Here is a 27,833-nt window from a genome sequence, read left to right as displayed (position 1 = left end):
CACACCTCACGCCCCTCCACACCGCACCTCAAATGTGCAGGAGTGATGTCATCCCTTGCCAACCAATCAAGATGGCACACAGCGGAAGAGGCCGGTGCTGATGAGGGGCTGTTAGGTGAGTTTAACCCCTTTAATGGAAACATGACATATGAACACAACATGGGCTGTCACTGCTGACTTCCTTCTGGAAATGCTGGTTGCCTGGCTGTCATTCTGTCCACCATCGTCCTGGGATTGGGCCCCCAGAACACAAGAACACACCAAACCCGGCTCCATGTCCTCTTCACCCCCCCCCCCCAGGATCAGGGGACCTCTCAATTGAATGTATTCTTCTCAGGAAACATTACTACAGTTTTTGACCCCATGCAGATATCGTGTTGCAGGAAGGAGCGTTCTCAGTTGCGATTCTGAAGGTTTGATTTACATGTTTCTGCATATTGTCCATTCACTGCGATAGGCTGCCCTGCGTGTCACCCAAAGAAGATCCGCTACTTCCTGGGCAACAAGCTTTGTGTGTTTTGTGACGCGATTCTGATGTGTAACAATCACACAGCATTGGGGGCCCCATTGTATACCATAGAAACATACATCTCTTATTGCAATTTCATAATCCTTCATGTAAATGGAGACTTCCTGATATTCTCACCGACTGATCTGTTACAATGTATCTATCCTCCTGTGATATCAATAATAATAACATTCCCCTCAATCATTATCATTCCTATAGTGATCTCTCTGAGTATCATCATCTCTATCATTGACCAGGAAGGTTAGCCCGGATCTCTCCGAGCCTCAAAAAATTGGAGTAAACTCATAATTGTTCCTCTCCACGGAAATCTTTAGTAAAAGGCGAAAGATTTATTCGATCTGAAGAGAAACCAGAGTATACCGACCTCTGCGACCAGCCCGACCCCGACTCTGCCCGACCTCTGCTCAGCTCATGGAGAGCTCACTCCGCCATCATTCCTATTACTACTTCTCTCCTCTCAGCGGCGCTCTATCGATCCCTCACCTCCTAATACTTCTATAAACGTCACACAATGAACTGTATTATATAATTCTAGGTGAGCACAACACACGGGACGGGCGGCAATGCATCATCGGTATGTAAATAGAAACAGTCAGCGCTCCGCCCCCTTCTAGGCCGCTGCCGTCCATAGCTCCGTACATGGAGGGGGAGGGGCTCAAATGTGGGGGCGGAGTGTTCACTTTATACAAAGCTGCACACACAAACCATTTACTAAACAGACCAATCAGATGCTGAGAGATGCTGAGTTCAGAGGTCCCAGGACAGCACTGTGTGTGTGATCCTTCCCAGCAGACAACATTGTGGGACTACAAGTGTCAGCATTCCCAGAGCAGCAACTGGACATTCAGACTTCAATAGACAGAATACTGAGCAACATTGTATAATACAGAGTCCACCTCCCTCCATACCACGCCCACCTCCCTCCAAACCGCGCCCACCTCCCTCCCTACCAAGCCCACCTCAATCCTTACCACACCCCCTTCCACACCATGCCACCAACATACCACACCCACCTCCCTCCAAACAACGCCCCCTCTCCATACCACACCCACCTCCATCCATACCACACCCACCTCCATCCATACCATACCGTGCCACCAACATACCACACCCCCACCAACACACTCACCTCCAGACACCACACCCCCTCCACGCATCACCCACCTGCACATTGCACCCCCTCCAAACCACCTCCGTACCACACCCACCACCATACCGCACCCACTTCCATACTACACCACCATACAACATTCCCCTCCGTACTGCACCCACCACCATACCGCACCCCCTCCACACCACCCCCACCTCTACATCACACCCACCACCATACAACATCCCCTTCCACACTGCACCCACCAACATAACAGACCCCCCTCCACACCCACCACCATACCGCACCCACCACCATACCACACCCACCACCATACAACATCCCCTTCCACACTGCACTCACCTACATACCACACCCACCTCCATACCGCACCCACCTCCATACCGCACCCACCACCATACCGCGCCCACCACCATACCGCGCCCACCACCATACCGCGCCCACCACCATACCGCGCCCACCTCCATACCGCGCCCACCACCATACCGCGCCCACCTCCATACCGCGCCCACCTCCATACCGCACCCACCACCATACCGCACCCCCTCCACACCACCCCCAGCACTACACCCACCTCCATATTGCACCCACCTCCATACCACACCCACCACCATACAACATCCCCTTCCACACCGCACCCACCAACATAACACCCCCCCCTCCACACCACACCCACCACCATACCGCACCCACCATACAACATCCCCCTCTGTACTGCACCCACCACCATACCGCACCCCCTCCACACCACTCCCACCTCTACACCACACCCACCTCCATACCACACCCACCATCATACAACATCCCCCTCCACACAGCACCCACCAACATACCGCACCCACCACTGTACCGTACCCACCTCCATACCACACCCACTACCATACAACATCCCCCTCCCCTACGTAAAAAACCCACCACCATACTGCACCTCCCTCCACACTGCACCCAACATAACACACCCCCCTCCACTCCAATCTCACCTCTACACCACACTCACCTACATACCGCACCCACCTTCATACTGCACCGCTCTCCACACCTCACGCCCCTCCACACCGCACCTTGAATGTGCAGGAGTGATGTCATCCCTTGCCAACCAATGAAGATGGCACACAGGGGAAGAGGCCGGTGCTGATGAGGGGCCGTTAGATGAGTTTAACCCCTTTAATGGAAACATGACATATGAACACCACATGGGCTTCCACTGCTGACTTCCTTCTGGAAATGCTGGTTGCCTGGCTGTCATTCTGTCCACCATCGTCCTGGGATTGGGCCCCCAGAACACACCAAACCCGGCCCCATGTCCCCCTCTTCACCCCCCCCCCAGGATCAGGAGACCTCTCAAATGAATGTATTCTTCTCAGGAAACATTACTAGTCATTGACCCCATGCAGATATCGTGTTGCAGGAAGGAGCGTTCTCGCTTGCGATTCTGAAGGTTTGATTTACATGCGTTTCTGCATATTGTCCATTCACTGCGATAGGCTGCCCTGCGTGTCACCCAAAGAAGATCCGCTACTTTCTGGGCTACTTTGTGTGTTTTGTGACGCCATTCTGACGTGTAACAATCACACAGCATTGGGGGCCCCATTGTATACCATAGAAACATACATCTCTTATTGCAATTTCATAATCCTTCATGTAAATGGAGACTTCCTGATATTCTCACCGACTGATCTGTTACAATGTATCTATCCTCCTGTGAGATCAATAATAATAACATTCCCCTCAATCATTATCATTCCTATAGTGATCTCTCTGAGTATCATCATCTCTATCATTGACCAGGAAGGTTAGCCCGGATCTCTCCGAGCCTCAAATAATTGGAGTAAACTCATAATTGTTCCTCTCCACGGAAATCGTTAGTAAAAGGCGAAAGATTTATTCGATCTGAAGAGAAACCAGAGTATACCGACCTCTGCGACCAGCCCGACCCCGACTCTGCCCGACCTCTGCTCAGCTCATGGAGAGCTCACTCCGCCATCATTCCTATTACTACTTCTCTCCTCTCAGCGGCGCTCTATCGATCCCTCACCTCCTAATACTTCTATAAACGTCATACAATGGAACTGTATTATATAATTCTAGGTGAGCACAACACACGGGACGGGCGGCAATGCATCATCGGTATGTAAATAGAAACAGTCAGCGCTCCGCCCCCTTCTGGGTGCCGTCCATAGCTCCGTCCATGGAGGGGGTGGGGCTCAAATGTGGGGGCGGAGTGTTCACTTTATACAAAGCTGCACACACAAACTGCAAACTGAGTTCAGAGGTCCCAGGACAGCACTGTGTGTGTGATCCTTCCCAGCAGACAACATTGTGGGACTACAAGTGTCAGCATTCCCAGAGCAGCAACTGGACATTCAGACTTCAATAGACAGAATACTGAGCAACATTGTATAATACAGAGTCCACCTCCCTCCATACCACGTCCACCTCCACACCCTCCCACCTCCACACCACCCCACCTCCACACTGCATCACCAACATACCACACCCCCACCTGAACACTTCACCCACCAACATACCACCCCCACCTCCACACTGCACCACCAACATACCACACCCCCCTTCCACACCCCCACCACCACACTCCCCTCCACACCGAACCCACCTCCATACCACACCCCCTCCACACATCACCCACCTGCACATCGCACCACCTCCACCACACCTACCTCCCTCCATACCGCACTCACCTCAACACCACACCACCAACATACCACACCCCCACCACCACACTCACCTTCACACCAAACCCACCTCCACACCACCAACATACCACACCCCCACCACCACACTCACCTTCACACCAAACCCACCTCCACACCACCAACATACTACCCCCCCTCCACCAACATACCACACCCCCTCCGCACCACCAACATACCACACCCTCCCACCTCCACACCACACCCCCCTCTACACCGCACTAACATACCACCCCCACACTGCACCACCAACATACCACACCCCCCTTCCACACCACCTCCATACTGCACCACCAACATACCACATACCCCTCCACACCACACCCCCACCTCCACACCACCCCCACCTCTACACTTCACCCACCAACATACCACCCCCACCTCCACACTACACCACCAACATACCACACACCCCCTCCACACCAGACCCACCAACATACCACACCCCCACCTCTACACTTCACGCACCAACATACCACACACCCCCTCCACACCACACTCACCTCCATACAACACCCACCACACCGCACCCACCTCCACACCGCACCCCCCCCCCCTCCATACTCTACCTCCATAGCGCACCCAACTCTATACCGCAGACATCAATATACCACACAAACCTCCATAACTCACCTCTCCCCCATAGCGCACCCACCACACACCCCTCTATACCGCACCCCCCTCTATACCGTGCTCACCAACATGCCACACTGCCACACCCACCTCCTTGCACACCACACCCACCTCCACACAGCACGCACCATCACACCACACCCACCTCCACACAGCACCCACCACCACACCACACCCACCTTCATACTGCACCTCCAGATGCATGGACTGCAGCACTGCCAGCAACGGCTCTGTTATAGACGGGTGAGCTGTCTGCACAATTCCCTGCAGGAGAACACAGACATCCTGGTTACACATATTCCTCCCTCCTGCAGGGCAGGACATCTGGATTTCACTGTGTAGGCACATAATCACTTACCTGCTCCACATTAAATAGCCAGTAATACAAACAAATCATCAACCAATCACAGTGCTCATTAGACACTCCTTGTGTACATTCCTATCCTGTATGTTATATGTACATCAATGGTAATCTGCAGAGGCAGCAGGGAGATTAGATTGGCGGGTGGGAGGGGGATATTTATTTAGCCAAAAAGGTTTAATTCACACTTATCTTATATATTTACATTATCTATGACTTCTATCACATGGTCAGTGATTGTGGGAGGGGCAAAGATCCAGACTACTGCGAGGAAATCTCCATTGTGGGGGGGGGGGGGGACGACGACACAAACTACTGCAGGGAAATCTCCATTGTGGGAGGGGCAGAGACACAAACTACTGCGGGGAAATCTCCATTGTGGGAGGTGCAGAGACACGAACTACTGCAAGGAAATCTCCATTGTGGGAGGGGCAGAGATACAGACTACTGCGGGGAAATCTCCCCATTGTGGGAGGGGCAGAGACACAGACTACTGCGGGGAAACCTCCACATTGTGGGAGGGGCAGAGACACAAACTACTGCGGGGAAATCTCCCCATTGTGGGAGGGGCAGAGACACAAACTACTGCGGGGAAATCTCACCATTGTGGGAGGGGCAGAGACACAGACTACTGCGGGGAAATCTCCCCATTGTGGGAGGGGCAGAGACACAGACTACTGCGGGGAAATCTCCCCATTGTGGGAGGTGCAGAGACACAGACAACTGCGGGGAAACCTCCCCATTGTGGGAGGTGCAGAGACACAGACAACTGCAGGGAAACCTCCCCATTGTGGGAGGGGCAGAGAAATCTCCCCATTGTGGGAGGGGCAGAGATACAAACTACTGCAGGGAAATCTCCCCATTGTGGGAGGGGCAGAGATACAAACTACTACTAGTGAGGCCAAACCTTGGACCTATGACAACACAGAGGTTTTTTTTTTGAGAAATGGAGGAAGCCCCGTGTAATGTCACTTACCTGCACAGTGCGCAGTGTTTGCAGGGTCAGGTGTTGGGCTTTGGGGGAGTCGCAGGCCAGGAGGGCGATCAGCCCCTTATACACTTGTGTCTGGTACTTGGGGTTCCCGTGAGCCAGGAGCTCCAGCAGCACTTGGGCCTGTTCCTGAGTCTCTTCTAACTTAGACTTGGCCAGACATTCAGCAACAGAACGAACTCCTGTGAGGGCGAAGCATGCAGTGACTTCATAACGCACTCCTGTGTGGGCGAAGCATGCAGTGACTTCATACATTACATAGAGATAAAAGAGCTGAGCTTTCAATGGGCTGCATTTTCTTCGTCCAATTTGAACTATAACAATTTCTTGTTTTGGTGGTTCATCCTCGTATTGGTGATTTGTGACAATGTACATGCGCAGACATCTACCAATTTATTTGTGATGCCTGTAGACAATCTACTTTACATTTACCAAAACTATGTACCCCGAGATCCTGCCTGAAGAAATGATCCCATTCATACAGGGCCACCATCAGAAATCATGGGGTCCTGTACAACCTACCTACCTTCACAGCATGTACCTTCCTCTCTTCCACTGACAGGGATGGGAGGTGGAAACAGAAGAGTACTCTGAGCTCGGCCCAAGCCACTCTGTCGACCCGGTAGAGCTTGGGCCGGGTACAAGAGTACTGCCTGTACCCTCCTGCATAAATGAAAAATCTAAAGGAGGTTGTACAATCAGATTGCATTGTGTGTGACCAGCATTATGCACAGATCTTCACAGACACTGTGTCACTCCCCGGTACTCACCGTAGCTCTCACAGATCAGCTCTTTGTATGTTCGTCCGGATCGGCCCAGGATCTGCAGAATTTTCAGAGCCTCTATCTTGTTTTGATCATTTATCTGTTTCAATCCCAAAATCTCCAGCAGCGTCAGGATGCCTCCAACCTCCACAAACTCCACCTTATAACGACCACTGCTCGGCACAGAAAATAAGACACAAATGAGATAAAAGACAGGGTGGCTATTATATGCCCTTCAGAGGAAATGAGATACTAGCAGGATGGGCAAGATATGTACCCCAAAAGGAAATGAGATATAATCAGGGTGGCCAAGATATGTCCTTCAAAGGAAATGAGATACATATAGGTTGGCCAAGATACAGCCCTAAGAGGAAATTATATAAGTAGGGTAACCAATATATATTTCTCGGAGGGAAATGAAGACCAGGCAGGATGGTCATTATATGGCCCCCAGAGGAAATGAGAAATAGGCAGAATGGCCGAGATGAGTCCCTCAGAGGAAATGAGATACATAAAGGCTGGCCAAGATACAGCTCTAGGAGGAAATAAAATATATGTAGGGTAGCCAATATATGTCTGCTCAGAGGAAATGAGGACCAAGCAGGTTGGCCAAGATATGTCCCTCAAAGGAAATGAGATACATATAGGTTGGCCAAGATATGTCCCTCAGAGGAAATGAGACACATAAAGGTTGGCCAAGATAGAGCTCTAGGAGGAGATAAGATATAGGTAGGGTGGCCAAAACATGTCCCCTCAGAGGAAATGAGGACCAGGCAGATTGGTCAAGATATGCCCCTCAGAGGAAATGAGATACATATAGGTTGGCCAAGATATGTCCCTCAGAGGAAATTAGATACATATAGGTTGGCCAAGATACAGCTCTAAGAGGAAATAGGATATAAGTAGCGTAGTCAATATATGTTCCTCAGAGGGAAATGAAGATTAGACAGGATGGTCATTATATGGCCCCCAGAGGAAAGGAGAAATAGGCAGAATTGCCAAGATGAGTCCCTCAGAGGAAATGAGATACATAAAGGTTGGCTAAGATACAGCTCTAGGAAGAAATAACCACCAGGCAGGTTGGCCACGATATGCCCCTCATAGGAAATGAGATACATAAGGTTGGCCAAGATACAGTCCTAAGAGGAAATGAGATGCATATAGTCTGGCCAAGATACAGCCCTAAGAGGAAATAAGATATAAGTTGGTTGGCCAAGATATACTCCTCAGAGGAAATGAAGACCGGGCATTATGGTCAATATATGGCCCCCGCAGGAAATGAGACACAGGCAGGATGGCCAAGATACAGCCCTTAGAGGAAAGAAGATATAAGCAGGGTGGCCAAGCTATTTCCCTCAAAAGAAATGAGATACATATAGGTTGACCAAGATACAGCTCTAAGAGGAAATAAGACATATGTAAGGTAGCCAATATATATTCCTCGGAGGGAAATTAAAATCAGGCAGGATGGCCATTATATGGCCCCCAGAGGAAATTAGAAATAGGCAGAATGGCCAAGATGAGTCCCTCAGAGGAAATGAGATACATAAAGGTTGGCCAAGAAGCAGCTCTAGGAGGAAATAAGATATACAGTTGTGGCCAAAATTATTCAACCCCCAATGCTGTAAAGGGGTTTAGGGACTATAGTGTACATTTGGAATTGTATTCAGAATCAAATCCTACAAGGACGTTGTAACTACCCAAATGCAACTAAAATGACATCAATTGTTTATGTAATACAGTAGTAAATGGTTCTTATGTGGTTTCTTCATTGCCACAATTATTCAACCCCTTAAAGACTACCACTCTGAAGAACAGAGGTTCATACAGGTGCTTTCCATCAGGTATTGAAAACACCTGTGGATGTCACCGAGCAGCAATCAAGCATAATAAGCACCAATTAGGCAGCTTTAAAATGACTGTGATACTCAGCTCCTTCTAGACATTTACTGGTGTGGTTACAAACATGGTGAAGGCAAGAGAATGGTCCAGGAAGACAAGAGAAGAGGTGATTTCTCTTCACAGGAAGGGCAATGGCTATAAGAAGATTGCAAAGATGTTAAACATACCAAGAGACACCTTAGGAAGCATCATTCGCAAATTCAAGGCAAAGGGCACTGTTGAAACGCTACCTGGTCGTGGCAGAAAGAAGATGCTGACTTCGACTGCTGTGCGCTACCTGAAGCGTAGAGTGGAGAGAAGTCCCCGTGTGACTGCTGAGGAACTGAGAAAAGATTTGTCAGATGTGGGTACAGAAGTTTCAGCCCAGACAATAAGACGCACACTGCGTAATGAAGGCCTCCGTGCCAGAACTCCCAGGCGTACCCCCTTGCTGTCTCCAAAGAATAAGAAGAGTCGACTGCAGTATGCCAAAAGCCATGTGGACAAACCACAAAAGTTGTGGGATAGTGTTCTGTGGACTGATGAAACAAAATTAGAACTGTTTGGGCCCATGGATCAACGCTATGTTTGGAGGAGGAAGAACAAGGCCTATGATGAAAAGAACACCTTGCCTACTGTGAAGCATGGTGGAGGGTCAATCATGCTTTGGGGCTGTTTTGCTTCTGCAGGTACAGGGAAGCTTCAGCGTGTGCAAGGTACCATGAATTCTCTTCAGTACCAGGAGATATTGGATGGAAACGTGATGCAGTCCGTCACACACCTGAGGCTTGGGAGACGTTGGACCTTTCAACAGGACAATGATCCCAAGCATACCTCCAAGTCCACTAGAGCATGGTTGCAGAGGAAAGGCTGGAACATTTTGGAGTGGCCATCGCAGTCACCAGACTTAAATCCGATTGAGAACCTCTGGTGGGACTTAAAGAAAGCAGTTGCAGTGCGCAAGCCTAAGAATGTGACTGAACTGGAGGCCTTTGCCCATGAAGAATGGGCGAAGATACCCGTAGATCGCTGCAAGACACTTGTGTCAAGCTATGCTTCACGTTTAAAAGCTGTTATAACTGTAAAAGGATGCTGTACTAAGTACTAAGATTGAATGTCACTTGGGGGTTGAATAAAACTGATAATGCTGTGAGCACAGAAAAGACATTTGTGGTTATTTCATTATAACTGTTATGTTATATTTGTCTGACCTACAAGTGCCTCTTTAATGTAAATGTAAGCAAGATGACTGAATGATCAAAAGCAATGTCAAACTGGCCAAAACACTCAATTTCAGTGGGGGTTGAATAATTTTGGCCACAACTGTAGGTAGGGTGGCCAAGATACATACCCTCAGAGGAAATAAAGACCAGGCAGGTTAGCCAAGATATGCCCCTTAGAGGAAATGAGATGCATATAGGTTGGCCAAGACATGTCCCTCAGAGGAAATGAGATACATAAAAGTTGGCCAAGATACAGCCCTAAGAGGAAATGAGATACATATAGGTTAGCCAAGATACAGCCCTAAGAGGAAATAAGATATAAGTAGAGTGGCCAAGATATATTCCTCGAGGCAAATGAAGATTGAGCACTAGGGTCAATATATGGCCCCCAGAGGAAATGAGACACAGGCAGGATGGCAAAGATACAGCCCTTAGAGGAAAAAAGAAATAAGCAGGGTGCCCAAGATATGTCCCTCAGAGGAAATGAGAACCAGGAAAGATGGCCAATAAATGGACTACAGGCAAGATGGCCTAAATATGTTCCTCAGAGGAATGAGATACATAAAATTTGGCCATGATACAGCTCCAAGATGAAATGAGATATACATAGGGTGACCAAAATATGTCCCTGAGAGTAAATGAGATAGAGGCAGGACAGCCAATAAATGGCCCTCAGAAGAGATGAGATACAGGCAAGATGGACAAGATAGCTACGATATGGCTATCAGGGGAAATTAGATAAAGAGCAGGATGGAAAAGATACAAGGTGGCATAAAAAAGTTTTAAGACTAGTTTTGTAACACGCCAACAGATGGCAGTACAGGACTGCACACACAGTCACAGGGAGCACCGTCCTTCATAGGTCAGTATGCCAAAAGACACTGTCCTGTGTACATCGGGATCTGTGCAACTGGTGCTATTCTGACCACGTGCGTTACCATGTCTGCTATTTCATCATTTCATTTGAGTGGTACCAGTGTGGAAGAACATCACTGGAAGACAATGACAGATCAGGAAGACCTTCAACAAGCTTGAAAATGACTTCTTCCCGAAGGTGGAGATCCAGCTCAAAGTTTGCCGTTTTGACAATATTGTGGAGATCCAGTGATTTGCCCGGTTTCACGCAAAATTTCATGTTTGCTCTTTGTTGTAACTTGCTGTCCATGATGAAATAGCAGACGTGGTATTGCACATGGTCAGAATAGCAACAGTTGCACAGCTCCCGTTGTACACAGGACAATGTCTTTTGGTAGGATGGCCAATACATGGCTCTAAGAGGAAATGAGACATGGGCAGGATGGCCAATACATGACCCTAAGAGGAAATGAGACATGGGCAGGATGGCCAATACATGACCCTAAGAGGAAATGAGACATGGGCAGGATGGCCAATACATGACCCTAAGAGGAAATGAGACATGGGCAGGATGGCCAATACATGACCCTAAGAGGAAATGAGACATGGGCAGGATAACCAATACATGGCCCTCAGAGGAAATGAGACATGGGAAGGATGGCCAATACATGGTCCTCAGAGGAAATGAGATATGGGCAAGATGGCCAATACATGGCCCTCAGAGGAAAAGAGATATGGGCAGGATGGCCAATACAGTTGTGTTCAAAATAATATCAGTCAGACATCACTAACCGGATCAATCACTGTTTTTGGTGGAAATGATATTTCTACATGGCAAATAATTTCCTAGCAGGTGTAGTAGAGTAATAGAAATCCAACAGACCCAACAGTCATGACATGCATGCTGCTGATTCTGTGTCATTGAATCACTCATTGAAAGGGGCGTGTTCAAAATAATAGCAGTGTGGAGTTCTATTAGTGAGGTCATTCATTCTTTGAAAAACAGGTGGCAATTATTGCCCTTATTTAAGGAAGGAAGGCAGCAAATGTTGGACATGCTGGTTACAGTGCATTTCTCTCTGAAATTCTGAGGAAAATGGGTCGTTCCAGACATTGTTCAGAAGAACAGCGTACCTTGATTAAAAAGTTGATTGGAGAGGGGAAAACATATAAAGAAGTGCAGAAAATGATCGGCTGCTCAGCTAAAATGATCGCAAATGCTTTAAAATGGAAACCAAAACCTGAAAGACGTGAAAGAAAGTAAAAAACTCCCATTGGAATGGATAGAAGAATAGCCAACATGGCGGGGACTCAGCCAACAATCAGCTCCAGGAAGATGAAAGAAGGTGTGACGTTCCCTGTGAGGACTCAGCCAACAATCAGCTCCAGGAAGATGAAAGAAGGTGTGACGTTCCCTGTGAGGACTCAGCCAACAATCAGCTCCAGGAAGATGAAAGAAGGTGTGACGTTCCCTCTGAGGACTGTTACAATTAGAAGACGCCGATGTGAAGCAAAGCTATCTGCAAGAAGTCCCCGCAAAGTCCCACTGTTGGAAAAAAGACGTGTGCTGAAGAGGTTACAATCTGCCAAAGAGCACATTGACTGGCCTAAAGAGAAATGGCGCAACATTTTGTGGACTGATGAAAGTAAGATTGTTCTTTTTGGGTCTAGTGGGCGGAGACAGTTTGTCAGACGACCCCCAAACACTGAATTCAAGCCACAGTACACTGTGAAGACCGTGAAGCATGGTGGTGCAAGCATCATGATATGGGGATGTTTCTCATACTACGGTGTTGGGCCTATTTATCGCATACCAGGGATCATGGATCAGTTTGAATCCATCAGAATACTTGAAGAGGTCATGCTGCCTTATACTGAAGAGGAAATGCCCTTGAAATGGGTGTTCCAACAAGACAACGACCCCAAACACACCAGTAAACGTGCAACATCTTGGTTCCAGACCAACAAGATGGACGTTATGGAGTGGCCAGCCCAATCCCCGGATCTTCATCCAATAGAAAACTTGTGGGGTGACATCAAAAATGCCGTTTCTGAGGCAAAACCAAGAAATAGAGAAGAACTGTGGAATGTGGTCCAATCATCCTGGGCTGGAATACCTGATCACAGGGGCCAGAAGTTGGGGGACTCCATGCAACACAGATGTACAGCAGTTCTCAGAAACAGTGCGACTACAACCAAATATTCATGAAGTCATTCAAAGGAAAGCAAAATCTTCAAACATTTCTCAGTTTATATAGTGAATGTTTGAGTTTGTAAAGAAGAATACAAACACGGCGATTTTTTTGAACCGTCTAATATTCACTTTTCTTCAATTTTTTTAGAGGAACAACACAAATTTGATGTATTTTTCTTCATGTTGGGATTTGGAATAGAATGTGTCGTGTTCCCAATGCATTTGTGTGGATGGAAATAAAAGCTATTAGAAGGATTTTCAGCTTTATTCAGTTTTTTCAACACACTGCTATTATTTTGAACACAACTGTACATGGCTCTCAGAGGAATAGAGATATGGGCAGGATGGCCAAGATACAGCCTTCAGGAGCCTAGCAGTGAGGACCAGAGACACATGGACACCTATGTGAAGCAGACACAACACATTCAGTGCCTGGTCAGATCAGTGCACTTGTCATGTGATTCAGTCGCACCGTATTGTCGGCAATTGAAGCGGTCATATTGGTGTGATTCTGACTTGTTTGGGACCAAACTGATTTTGAAAGTATTGCATGCACTACTTTTTGCAAGTTCAGGTGCAACTTGCATAGCCATCTTTGCAAAGATGTCTTGCAAATCTCATGTGAATTCGTACTGACATCTGACTTTAAAATCGTGCAACTTCAAGTGAAGTCGCACGATTTCAAAGTCGGATTGGTGCGACCGAAGTCTCATAGCCAAAGCCAATGTATACTCTGTGTTGGTTTCACATAACTGTCACAATTGAATGAGGAAGCGATCCATGGTAACCCCGAAATGTTGTACTTTGAACTTTACCCAGAATACAAGAGAAATAAGTGATGCCCCGCCCCCCTGTGCTACATTGGAACACTCCGGGTATATCTGATACAATGACTGAACTCAGCACACTGGATACAACATAACATACTGGACACATCACAGGGACACTTACCTGCCGGCGGATGAGAGGAAAATGGAGATAGACTGCAAAATTTCCTTCAGACACGTCCCGAACATATATCTGAGTATAGGCTGAGGAGAATCACCATATACCGAGAACAGATACCGAGAATGACTCCCGGCATCCAGGACAGAAGTGGGACTGTGCAGACTCCATACATACAGAATAAGAGGAGCTGTGATGAACGTGGCGTCAGACCCCCAGCCCTTCTCCCCAACTCGTGACCGAAGGACCAGCCAATCTAAAACCGCGCTGTCACGTGCGTAACAATGCCCCTCTCAGCTGCTCCCTGAACAAAGATTTTCCAGCTCACTGGACCACAATCAATGTGCCAACAGCCTGAGAGCGATTGTTACTGGGTCAGGTTAATTACTCAATTAACCCTTCACACTGCCACCACCACCTTTTTATACGGAGAAAGAGGAAACTCACCAATCTTAGCAATAACACTATGATATTAACCACCTCCCACCCACCATATAGTCCAATGACGGGCACAAGGCGGTTCTCTCGTTCTGGGAGGACGTCATATGACGTCCTCCCATTCTAACCGCGCATGCGCTGCTCAGGGAACGCGCAGCGATCGGCGGTGCGCTGTGTCCCTCGGACACAGTGGATCACCGGAAAGAACCGAAGATGTCGGCTCGGTCATGTGATCAGCTGTGTCCAATCACAGCTGATCACATGTAAACAGGGAAATGCCGGTTATCAGCATTTCTCTCCTCTCGAGCTGTCACGCTGACAGAGGAGAGGAGCGGAGAGCCGGTATTCGGCTTTCCGCGGAGGAGACATGTACACTGATCATCAGGGCACCTATGTGAAGCAGAATCGGCTTTCCGCGGAGGAGACATGTACACTGATCATCAGGGCACTGATGATCAGTGTAGCCCCAGCAGTGCCACCTGTCAGTGTCCATCAGTGCCTTGTGTCAGTGCCCATCAGTGCCACATCAATGCCACATATCAGTGCCTACCAGTGCACATCAATGCCACATATCAGTGCCCATCTGAGCTGCCTTTCAGTGTCACACATCAGTGCCACCTATCAGTGTCAGTCAGTGATACCTATCAGTGCCAGTCAGTGCCGCCTAACAGTGCCAGTCAGTGTAGCCTAACAGTGCCAGTCAGTGTAGCCTAACAGTGCCAGTCAGTGCTGCCTATCAGTGCCATATATTAGTGTCATGTATCAGTGCTGCCTTTCAGTGCCCATCAGTGATGCCTGTCAATGCCCATCAGTGCCACCTACCAGTGCCTCCTCATCAGTGCCCATTAGTGCCACCTATCAGTGTCCATCACTACAGCCTCATTAGCGCACATCAGTGAAGGAGAAAGATCACTTATTTACAAAATGTTATAACAAAAACTAAGAAAAAACTTTTTTTTTTTCAAAATTTTCAGTGGTTTTTGGTTTGTTTAGGAAAAAATAAAAAACCCAGAGGTGATTAAATACCACCAAAATAAAGCTCTATCTGTTACAAAAAAATTATAAAAATGTCATATGGGTACAGTGTTGCATGACCGCGCAATTGTCATTCAAAGAGTGCCAGCGCTGAAAGCTGGAAATTGGCCTGGGCAGGAAGGGGGTATAAGTGCCCTGTAGGCGAGGGGTTAATATAAGAGTCTGTATACACACTGTCACTGCTGGCAGATGTATCCAGAGGTTTTAAAACACACAGTAGCGCTCTTCAGAGACAGGGATTCTTAGTTTGCATTAAAGAGCTTTAGAAACAGTTCAACACTTTTCAGACAATAGGATCTATTACCAAAAAGGTCAAAATGGTGCAATAAAAATATTTACAGAAAAAGATGTAGCCAATATATATATATATACAGAGAGCAATACCACAACAGAGAGATAACAGTAAGACATTTGGAGAGGTAGAGTACTTGCCCCCAGCCTTGGTTTAAGCAGATCAAGGTCCCGAACAAAAGGGTCCCGTTCTCCCAAGTAGGTTCCTGATGTTAAAAAGGGAGAATTCTTCAACTTCTCTCTCTCAGGGCTGACAGCCTATTCTCTAGTCCACCAGCAGGGTGTCTCCTTAAAGCAGAGAACCAATTGCCTCATTTGGGGAGGGTGTTTAGGCGGGGAACTCTGCTATGACCAAATCCCTCACACGTTTATACCATGGTCAATAATCTTCCATAGGTACATGCAGCATCCTATCCACTAGTAGGATAATATGCAGAATCATCTGCTGACCGTCTAGATATCAGATATGACATATCTACCTGTGACGGTTAAAGAGATATCGCTTTCTGATCTCGGGTAGACGTAATCTAGGGGTGTAAGATATCAGGCGACTCGCATTAAACTGAGATATCCGAATATATGCTTTGTTCGATGGTATGTATTCCCTATTTTAAGTTATGAAAAGTGTTTTTTAAATGGGATGTATGTTTTACGGCTATTCTGGAATGTGTTTCATGTCCAGTGAAGGACAGGTTTATAGCTTTACGATCACCTCAGATCGAGAAGCTAACAGACACCCGGGCACCAGCTTTTTGGGATTACAACCATGAAGTGTATCCAGATGTGCCTGATGCACTTGTGAACCCAGCATACACACAGACCACATTCCTGAGGGAGGGGGATTGGAGGGAGAGAGAATGATATAAGATGGGGAATCTTGAGCAAGATGGATGACCGCGTCCATATCTGTGTGCACAATTGCTACAATACCGAGAATGACATTCGGCATCCGGGACAGGAGAAGTGGGACTGTGCAGAGTCCATACATACAGAATAAGAGTAGATACCGAGAATGACACCCGGCATCCAGGACAGAAGAAGTGGGACTGTGCAGAGTCCATACATACAGAATGGGGACAGATACCGAGAATGACACCCGGCATCCAGGACAGGAGAAGTGGGACTGTGCAGAGTCCGTACATACAGAATAGGGACAGATACCGAGAATGACACCCGGCATCCAGGACAGGAGAAGTGGGACTGTGCAGAGTCCATACATACAGAATAAGGACAGATACCGAGAATGACACCCGGCATCCAGGACAGGAGAAGTGGGACTGTGCAGAGTCCATACATACAGAATAAGGACAGATACCGAGAATGACACCCGGCATCCAGGACAGGAGAAGTGGGACTGTGCGGAGTCCATACATACAGAATGGGGACAGATACCGAGAATGACACCCGGCATCCGGGACAGGAGAAGTGGGACTGTGCAGAGTCCATACATACAGAATAAGAGTAGATACCGAGAATGACACCCGGCATCCAGGACAAGAGAAGTGGGACTGTGCAGAGTCCATACATACAGAATAAGGACAGATACCGAGAATGACACCCGGCATCCAGGACAGGAGAAGTGGGACTGTGCAGAGTCCATACATACAGAATGGGGACAGATACCGAGAATGACACCCGGCATCCGGGACAGGAGAAGTGGGACTGTGCAGAGTCCATACATACAGAATAAGGGGAGATACCGAGAATGACACCCGGCATCCAGGACAGGAGAAGTGGGACTGTGCAGAGTCCATACATACAGAATAAGGGGAGATACCGAGAATGACACCCGGCATCCAGGACAGGAGAAGTGGGACTGTGCAGAGTCTTGGAATGTTGGGATACGAGAGTCTCAGCCATGTGGTGATCCGGGCCAGGAACAGGCTGCCCCCCTGGGTAAACTCCTCCTCCAGTTCCGGCGCGGTCTTCCCCTGATTGGAGGTGATGAAGTTGTTGAGAATTCGGCAGCGGGTGACCTTACCGCCATTGTCCCAGTCCTTGAAGAACTCCATGAGGTGGCTGATGGCCTCCTGCTCCTTCACAGAGATCATGATGGCGGCTCGGAGTGATCTGGAGGAGACACAAAATTTGATGACATCATCTCATCGCACAAACTAAACCCTGCAATTGTCACACACAATCCAGGACAGATCAGATCTATGGATTGCAGGTTCATCAATGGAGGTCCCTCATTGGGAGTACAGCCCCGGCAATGGCTGCCCAAGACCAGGACAGACCCAAGGAGCCAGACAACAATAACACCGCCCACATCCAGGGGGAGATCCAGGGACCTGTCCACTCCACCATTACTGGGGAGGGGGGCGGGTCCAATAATGGGGGGGGTGACTTGAACTCAATAATAGTAATATAATAATCAAATGGGAGGTCAGAGGTCACCTGGAATTTGTGTCTGTGTGATGGGGGTTGTCAGAGGTCATCAAAAGACACCTGGAATCTGAGAGGTTATCTGGAATGGGGGGTCACCTGGAGTTGCTCCCCTTGCCAGCTCCTCTCTTCTCACACCTGGGAAGGGTGGGATTGGGGGGCTTCAGGCTCTCTTCTCCCACACACGGGGAAGGGGGACCACACTCTTCTCCCACACGCGGGGGGGAGGGGGGACCACACTCTTCTCCCACACGCGGGGGGAGGGGGGACCACACTCTTCTCCCACACGCGGGAGGGAGGGGGGACCACACTCTTCTCCCACACGCGGGAGGGAGGGGGGACCACACTCTTCTCCCACACGCGGGGGGGAGGGGGGACCATACTCTCTTCTCCCACGCGGGGGGACCACACTCTTCTCCCACACACAGGGGGAGGGGGGACCACACTCTTCTCCCACACGCGGGGGGGAGGGGGGACCACACTCTCTTCTCCCACGCGGGGGGACCACACTCTTCTCCCACACACAGGGGGAGGGGGGACCACACTCTTCTCCCACATGCGGGGGGGAGGGGGGACCACACTCTTCTCCCACACGCGGGGGGACCACACTCTTCTCCCACACACAGGGGGAGGGGGGACCACACTCTTCTCCCACACGCGGGGGGGAGGGGGGACCACACTCTTCTCCCACACGCGGGGGGGAGGGGGGACCACACTCTTCTCCCACACGCGGGGGGGAGGGGGGACCACACTCTTCTCCCACACGCGGGGGGGGAGGGGGGACCACACTCTTCTCTCACACACAGGGGGCCCACACTCCTCTTCGACACACTGGGGGCCCTACACTCTTCTCTGACACATGGGGGTCAGACACACAAGAGGGCCCACACTCCTCTTCGACACAAGGGGGCCCCTCGCTCTTCTCTCACACACACAAGGGGGCCCCACACTCTTCTCCCTCAAACAGGGGGGCCCGCACTCTCCTCTCACACACTGGTTGCCCCGAGCTCTAATCTCACACACTGGGAGCCCCGCGCTCTAATCTCACACACTGGGGGCCCCGCGCTCTTCTCTCACGGGGGGGGGGGCACCACAGTCTCATCACCCCAAAATATTCACCTGAACCCCGGGTCACTTTTTGTCGCCGAGAAACATCACCAGCCAATGAGATTTCCGGGCTGGGAGCCGGCAGCCAATGAAATCCCCAAGTCGAAACCATCCAGCCAATGAAGTACGCCGGTGGGGGCGGGAAATGGCGTGCTAGGGTGAAGCCGCGGTCACGTTGCTAGGAGACGGTATCCAGGGACTCAGAGGGCAGTGCGGATCAGGTGATCGGATCTTGGGCCGCTGATTGGCGGAGAGTCGGAGGGGAAGTCGGCGGTCGGTCCCGGGGCAGAGTAGAGGGTGCTATGGGGGACACCGACCTAGACTACAGCATCCTCTTCCCGGAGCCCGGCCTGTCAGGTGAGACCCCCGGAATGTGTGACGTCACTGCTACCCGGTACACGGACAGTGGGGAGATCAGACTACGTAGCGGACTGACAGTGACCCCGGGGAAGGATCCTACCTCACTTCCTGTCCGGGAGACACAACAGGAAGTCAGAGGAGAAGGGGAGGGTACTGGTGTTACCATGGGAGGGTTAGTACTCACTTCCGGTATTGGCTGGGATCTGATCGGGGATCATTGTGTGTAATGGCTGGGATCTGATCGGGGATCATTGTGTGTAATGGCTGGGATCTGATCGGGGATCATTGTGTGTAATGGCTGGGATCGGATCATTGTGTGTAATGGCTGGGATGTGATCATTGTGTGTAATGGCTGGGATGTGATCATTGTGTGTAATGGCTGGGATCTGATCATTGTGTGTATTGGCTGGGATCTGATCGGGGATCATTGTGTGTAATGGCTGGGATCGGATCATTGTGTGTAATGGCTGGGATGTGATCATTGTGTGTAATGGCTGGGATGTGATCATTGTGTGTAATGGCTGGGATCTGATCGGGGATCATTGTGTGTAATGGCTGGGATGTGATCATTGTGTGTAATGGCTGGGATCTGATCGGGGATCATTGTGTGTAAGGGCTGGGATGTGATCATTGTGTGTAAGGGCTGGGATGTGATCATTGTGTGTAATGGCTGGGATGTGATCATTGTGTGTAATGGCTGGGATGTGATCATTGTGTGTAATGGCTGGGATGTGATCAGAGGATCATTGTGTGTAATGGCTGGGATCTGATCGGGGATCATTGTGTGTAATGGCTGGGATCTGATCGGGGATCATTGTGTGTAATGGCTGGGATGTGATCATTGTGTGTAATGGCTGGGATGTGATCATTGTGTGTAATGGCTGGGATGTGATCATTGTGTGTAATGGCTGGGATCTGATCATTGTGTGTAATGGCTGGGATGTGATCGGAGGATCATTGTGTGTAATGGTTGGGATGTGATCGGAGGATCATTGTGTGTAATGGCTGGGATCTGATCGGAGGATCATTGTGTGTAATGGCTGGGATCTGATCGGAGGATCATTGTGTGTAATGGCTGGGATCTGATCGGAGGATCATTGTGTGTAATGGCTGGGATCTGATCGGAGGATCATTGTGTGTAATGGCTGGGATGTGATCGGGGATCATTGTGTGTAATGGCTGGGATCTGATCGGAGGATCATTGTGTGTAATGGCTGGGATCTGATCGGAGGATCATTGTGTGTAATGGCTGGGATGTGATCGGGGATCATTGTGTGTAATGGCTGGGATCTGATCGGGGATCATTGTGTGTAATGGCTGGGATCTGATCATTGTGTGTAATGGCTGGGATCTGATCATTGTGTGTAATGGCTGGGATCTGATCATTGTGTGTAATGGCTGGGATCTGATCGGGGATCATTGTGTGTAATGGCTGGGATCTGATCGGGGATCATTGTGTGTAATGGCTGGGATCTGATCAGGGATCATTGTGTGTAATGGCTGGGATATCTATCAGCAGCTCAGACAGTACAGAGTCTCTCTAACCACATAGATGGTTGAATTGTGATTGGTTGGTTGGGCTGTGAGCTCTCTGATTGGATCCCCTGTGCACCCCCTATAGTGGGAGCAGATAAAGGCATGTAGGGGGGTATCAGTTGCTATGGTAACACTTCATCCTGGCTTGATGTATTTCCATTTGCCAAGTGCCCAGGATTGGCTGGCTGGTATTTGTAGTCCTCCTTGTTGGGTGTCTGACTGTTTTCTATGTCTGCACTATGGGGGGCCCACAGGATGTCAGGGGGTGGAGCTATGGTTTGGGTCCTTCAGGGGTCTTTTACAGTATGAGGTCTATTAATAAAATATTTGTTGGATGAATGTCACAATCATTTGTGCAGGGTACAGGGTGCAGGGAGTGGGGTGCAGGGCGTTCGATGTGGGGTGCAGGGTGTACGATGTGGGGTGCGTGGAGTGCAGGGTGTAGGGTGCAGGGTGTGGAGTGCAGGGTGCAGGGTGCATGGTGCAGGGTGTGGAGTGCAGGGTGCATGGTGCAGGGCATAGGGTGTAGGATGCATGGTGTCGGGCGTAGTGTACAGGGTGTAGGGCCCAGTGTGTAGGGTGAAGGGAGTAGAGCACAGGTATAGGGTGTATGATGCATGGTGTCGGGCGTAGGGTGCAGGGCGCAAGGTGAAGGGTGTAGGATTCAGGGTGTAGTGAAGTGCACAGGGTGTAGGGTGCATGGTGAAGGATGCAGGGTGTAGGATGAAGGATGCAAGGTGTAGGGCGCAGGGTGTAGGGTGAAGGATGCAGGGTGTAGGGCGCAGGGTGTAGGGTGAAGGATGCAGGGTGTAGGGTGAAGGGTGAAGGGTGTAGGGCGCAGGGTGTAGGGTGAAGGATGCAGGGTGTAGGGTGAAGGATGCAGGGTGTAGGGCGCAGGGTGTAGGGTGAAGGATGCAGGGTGTAGGGCGCAGGGTGTAGGGTGAAGGATGCAGGGTGTAGGGCGCAGGGTGTAGGGTGAAGGATGCAGGGTGTAGGGCGCAGGGTGTAGGATGAAGGATGCAGGGTGTAGGGCGCAGGCTGTAGGGTGTATGAATTCTCCCCATATTTTCTGTAATAGATTATTTTCTGGGATCTTCACCTCCATCTAGTGGCCACAACGCAGTTTTCTGAAATCCCTCAGTCAGAACTTATACCACATATTGGCTACTAGAGGGCGCTCACAATCCCAGGAATGACTCTATTACAGAAACACGGGGAATGTGCGCACCTTGCATGACATTCTTCCATCGAATGCTTTATAAATAGACCCCGGAATGTGGGGAGCTGAGTACTTCTACACATAACATGGATCACTGCTAGAGAACACCCCATCACACCACAACGCAGACCTCAGATCAGTCCATCTCCACGCACCGCTTGTCCCCCGCACCGCTTGTCCCCCGCACCGCTTGTCCCCCGCACCGCTGTCCCCCGCACCGCTTGTCCCCCGCACCGCTTGTCCCCCGCACCGCTTGTCCCCCGCACCGCTTGCCCCGGCACCGCTTGCCCCCGCACCGCTTGGCCCACGCACCGCTTGCCCCCGCACCGACGCTCAGCCACAATGTATATCCTTCAGTATGTATATCCTTGTCTCTGGCAGATTCTCGGTGGGACCAGCAGAGGGAGCCGGTGGTGATTCTTCTCGGCTGGGCAGGCTGCAAGGAGAAGCATCTGGCTAAATACAGCCACTTCTACCGCCAGCAGGTGAGTGCCCCCCCCCCCAGACCAGTAAGGAGGGGGAGGTAAAAGAGGCAGCTGCCTTGGGCCCATATGAACAGACCCCACCAGGGAAGGCACCCACAATGCATTGTGGGAGGGAGGGAGGAGATGGCGATGTTGTGAATGGAGTGTATATACACTGTCACCCTGTAGATGGCGCTGTTATGAATGGAGTGTGTATACACTGTCACCCTGTAGATGGCGATGTTATGAATGGAGTGTATATACACTGTCAGCCTGTAGATGGCGATGTTATGAATGGAGTGTATATACACTGTCAGCCTGTAGATGGCGCTGTTATGAATGGAGTGTATATACACTGTCACCCTGTAGATGGCGCTGTTATGAATGGAGTGTATATACACTGTCAGCCTGTAGATGGCGATATTGTGAATGGAGTGTGTATACACTGTCACCCTGTAGATGGCGCTGTTATGAATGGAGTGTGTATACACTGTCAGCCTGTAGATGGCGCTGTTATGAATGGAGTGTGTATACACTGTCACACTGTAGATGGCACTGTTATGAATGCAGTGTATATACACTGTCACCCTGTAGATGGCGCTGTTATGAATGCAGTGTATATACACTGTCACCCTGTAGATGGCGCTGTTATGAATGGAGTGTATATACACTGTCAGCCTGTAGATGGCGATATTGTGAATGGAGTGTATATACACTGTCACCCTGTAGATGGCGATGTTATGAATGGAGTGTATATACACTGTCAGCCTGTAGATGGCGCTGTTATGAATGGAGTGTATATACACTGTCACCCTGTAGATGGCGCTGTTATGAATGCAGTGTATATACACTGTCACCCTGTAGATGGCGCTGTTATGAATGGAGTGTATATACACTGTCACCCTGTAGATGGCACTGTTATGAATGGAGTGTATATACACTGTCACCCTGTAGATGGCGATGTTATGAATGGAGTGTATATACACTGTCAGCCTGTAGATGGCGCTGTTATGAATGGAGTGTATATACACTGTCAGCCTGTAGATGGCGCTGTTGTGAATGGAGTGTATATACACTGTCAGCCTGTAGATGGCGATATTGTGAATGGAGTGTGTATACACTGTCAGCCTGTAGATGGCGATGTTGTGAATGGAGTGTATATACACTGTCACCCTGTAGATGGCGCTGTTATGAATGGAGTGTGTATACACTGTCACCCTGTAGATGGCGATGTTATGAATGGAGTGTATATACACTGTCAGCCTGTAGATGGCGATGTTATGAATGGAGTGTATATACACTGTCACCCTGTAGATGGCGATATTGTGAATGGAGTGTATATACACTGTCACCCTGTAGATGGCGCTGTTGTGAATAGAGTGTGTATACACTCAGCCTGTGGATGGCGCTGTTGTGACTCCGCCTCTCTCCTTGCAGGGCTGCATCGTCATTAGTCACACGGCAGCATGGAGGACTGTGTTCTTCGCGGAGTCGTTCGGCCTGCGTCACCTGCGGGAGGAAGCGAAGAAGCTGCTCGATCTTCTCTTCGATTATGAGGTGGAGGTGAACCCCGTCTTGTTTCACGTCTTCAGCAATGGCGGCTTCATGCTGTACCGCTACATCACCGAGCTGCTGCACTCCGACGCCAAGATGAGGGCGCTGCAGGTGGTCGGAGCCGCCTTCGACAGCGCGCCAGGGAACCGCAACGTCTACGGCTCAGTGCAGGCGCTCAACACCATCCTCAGACCCCGCATCGGCCGGCCCCTGCGGTACCTGGTCCTGGCCGCGTTCGCCATCATGGTGTTCGTCCTCCGCATCGTCCTTTATCCAATGACCCGCTTCCTGCACGAGAACCACTACGACGCCATGAAGAGAGACCCCTCCCTCTGGCCGCAGCTCTACCTCTACTCCCGTGCCGACCGCATCATCTCCTACCGAGACGTGGAGACCGTGGTGACCGCCCGCCGCCAGCGCCGCCTGCCCACCGACAGCGTGGACTTCCAGAAGTCGGAACACGTCAGCCATTACCGCCGCTATCCCGAGAGGTACTCCAGCGCCTGCGTCACCTTCCTGACGGACTGCATCAACAGGGCGGCCAAGTCCTCCTTCCTGAGTGACCACCCCATGTTTTAGGAAAGAGGAAGATTCTGCGGTGTCACCCGGCCCCAGCCGTCTGATTGGTGGCCTCTGTTCTATGCACAAGACCCTTCCTTCCTTTGACTCCGCCCCATGTTTTTCCTTTTACAGGCGGAGCAGTTTTTGGGCTTATTTCTATGCCAAAGAACAATCCCCTCCCACTTCCCCACCCCCAGGGCGTGGCTCACTCCCACTAAAAGTTGGGCTGTGGGAATATTACTGTAAAACAAAACTTTATAGACAACCAGAACAGCAGATTAAAGTCTCAGTGATGTCATCTGCTGGTCTTTGGTGGGAGGGGCCAGTAGACTCCTGTAAACATCACAGCACCTGACCTGCAGAGTTATATGAAAGAACACATCCTTGACATCCCTTTAGACGGGCATGCTTCCCCTGCTGTCCAGTAGGTGCTGCAGACTTTTGCTGTGCACTCTGCTGAGCAGTTGCTTGATTACACTCAGAGTGATCAGCAGATTGCACATCTAATGTCCGAAGCACACAGTGGCCAGCATGGGAGAGCATGCCTGTCTAAAAGGCTGTCAGGGATGTGTTTTTTCATACAATATGCAGGGAATAAAATGAATGTGACAGTGAAAGTCAGTAGCAGGCTGAACTGTCGGTAATAGTCGGATCTCATGTCTGCCACCTTGTAAGATATATATATATATACAATATATGTCATACATGGAGGCACGAGATCAGACTGTTATCAACAAGACAGCCGCTATTGGCCTTTCCTGCCAACGTTTATTTCATACCCTGATCGTTATATGAAAGAACACATCCCTGACATCCCTTTAGAGGGTCATGCTCCTCCCTGCTGGTCACTGGGTGCTGCAGACTTTAGCTGTGCACTCTGCTGAGCAGTTGCTTGATTATACATCATCTTCTAGTCTTTGTTGGGAGGGGCTAGTAGACTTCTGTAAACATCACAGCTCCTTACCGCCAGCATTATATGAAAGAACACATCCCTGTAGACATGCATGCTTCCCCTGCTGGCCTCTAGGTGCTGCAGACTTTAGCCGTGCAATCTGCCGTTCAGTTGCTTGATTACACTCAGAGTGATCAGCAGATTGCACATCTAATGTCTGAAGCACACAGTGACCAGCATGGGAGAACATGCATGTCTAAAAGTTTGCCAGGGATGTGTTTTTTCATACAATATGCAGGGAATAAAATGAATGTGGCGGTGAAAGCCAATAGCAGGCTGAATTGTCGGTAATAGCCTGATCTCATGTCTGCTGCCCTGTAAGAGATATATGGTACATATAGGGGACACTACTCCGTATATACAATATATATCATGCATGGCAGCACAAGATCAGACTGTTATCAACAAGTCAGCCCGCTATTGGCCTTTCCTGCCAACATTTATCTCACTTTTCCTGATCATTATATGAAAGAACACATCCCTGACATCCCTTTAGAGCATCATGCCCCCCCCTTCCCCCCTATTTGTCACTGGGTACTGCAGACTATGCAATCTTCTAGTCTTTGGTGGGAGGGGCTGGTAGACATCTGTAAACATTACAGCACCAATGTTATATGAAAGAACACATCCCTGACATCCTTTTAGACATGCATGCTCCCCCTGCTGGTTATTGGATGGTCTAGACTTTAGCTGTGCAGTCTGTTGATCAGCAGATTGCACAGCTACAGTACGCGGTGGCAAGCAGGGGGGACATGCACATGTAAAGGGATGCCAGGATGTGTTCTTTCCTATAGTGCTCATGAAATTAAATGAATGTTGGCGGGGAAAGTCAGTAGCAGGCTGAATGATCTGTAATGGTCGGATCTCATGTCTGTCACCTTGTATGAGATCCAGGGGGCCCAATGCAGAATATACAATGCATGTCATACACGGCGGCAGACACGAGATTGGTCCATTACCGACAGCTAGCTGTGACATCTCCTTTCCTGCTGACCCCTCATGCTGATCTATACATAAAACGGGTATCATCGATCTCCTACAATCCCCGGGAGGGGGGGGGGCGCAGTCCCGGGATCAGGGATTGGGGGCTGGCAGGATTATGTATGTAGCAGTGGGGGGGTCTATGGATGAAAATCTGTCTTCAGCATTCACACAACAAACGATCGGTATTCTTCTATCATCGTCAGCTCCACCTAGTGGCCATAAAGCTGTAGAACAAATGAAAAAAAATGACGACCACTAGATGGCGCTGCCGATGATAGGAGATAATCCGATGACAGAGAATATGGGGATCGGGGTGTGAACGCTGAAAACACCTGCATGTCAGATTTTATATACAGGGTCCCCCGGGGGCCCGGTACATACACTGAGAGATAAGACACGGCAAATGTTTTATACATAGCCCCGCCCCCTTTGGTGTCACGCCCCGCCCCCCACGTGGTGGTATTTTGGTTATAGATCGGATTGGATACGATGTGTTACTTTGTATCATTCTCGGTGTTCCCGAATCTCATCGATTCCAATCCTCCGTCACAGATCCAGAATCACACAACGAAGTGCCTTATTGTACCCTCACCCCGGGGGATGGGGGGCGGGGGAGGGGAGGAGGGAGGGGGGAGGAGTTTACATGACAACCACAAAAGGCCACAGTGTTGGGAATCGCATATCGACATGCAACCCGGCTGGACTGGCGTGTTGGGTGTGGGGGGGGCGCCGCACTGTAGATAGCTCTG

General features: G+C 49.7%; 2 protein-coding genes and 2 non-coding genes across 5 annotated transcripts in view; 1 reads left to right on the top strand and 3 right to left on the bottom strand.

Moving 5' to 3' along the window:
• LOC149429372 (armadillo-like helical domain containing protein 1) overlaps positions 1-19,563 on the bottom strand; it is a 51,138-nt gene extending 31,575 nt beyond the window's left edge. For both annotated transcript variants that reach the window (XM_089666482.1, XM_089666483.1), the window contains exons 1-6: positions 19,467-19,563; positions 17,808-18,032; positions 14,205-14,273; positions 7,107-7,273; positions 6,322-6,518; positions 5,164-5,248 (exon numbers count right to left, since the gene is read on the bottom strand). In XM_089666482.1, coding sequence (XP_089522608.1) covers positions 5,164-5,248; positions 6,322-6,518; positions 7,107-7,273; positions 14,205-14,273; positions 17,808-18,013 — 724 coding nt within the window. In that variant the 5' untranslated portion in view covers positions 18,014-18,032; positions 19,467-19,563. The remainder of the gene's footprint in view (positions 1-5,163; positions 5,249-6,321; positions 6,519-7,106; positions 7,274-14,204; positions 14,274-17,807; positions 18,033-19,466) is intronic.
• LOC149429374 (U5 spliceosomal RNA) lies at positions 773-887 on the bottom strand. The gene has a single exon (XR_016310485.1). It is a non-coding gene; the product is annotated as a U5 spliceosomal RNA (small nuclear RNA).
• LOC149429373 (U5 spliceosomal RNA) lies at positions 3,436-3,550 on the bottom strand. The gene has a single exon (XR_016310488.1). It is a non-coding gene; the product is annotated as a U5 spliceosomal RNA (small nuclear RNA).
• Positions 19,564-19,699: 136 nt separating the features above from the next.
• On the top strand, positions 19,700-26,608 carry LOC149429371 (transmembrane protein 53-A-like). Its single transcript, XM_089666484.1, has 3 exons — positions 19,700-19,811; positions 22,951-23,054; positions 24,471-26,608. The coding sequence occupies exons 1-3, from the start codon at positions 19,757-19,759 to the stop codon at positions 25,164-25,166; spliced, it is 855 nt and encodes a 284-aa protein (XP_089522610.1). The 5' UTR covers positions 19,700-19,756; the 3' UTR covers positions 25,167-26,608.
• Positions 26,609-27,833: the final 1,225 nt, after the last annotated feature.

Source organism: Staurois parvus, unplaced genomic scaffold (assembly GCF_062004578.1).
Source record: "Staurois parvus isolate SC_StPar_1 unplaced genomic scaffold, SC_StPar_1.0 ptg002730l, whole genome shotgun sequence".
In the NCBI taxonomy this organism is placed as follows: domain Eukaryota; kingdom Metazoa; phylum Chordata; class Amphibia; order Anura; family Ranidae; genus Staurois; species Staurois parvus.
The sequence above is the reverse complement of the archived record's forward strand: the minus strand, read 5'-3'. Positions and strand labels throughout refer to the sequence as shown.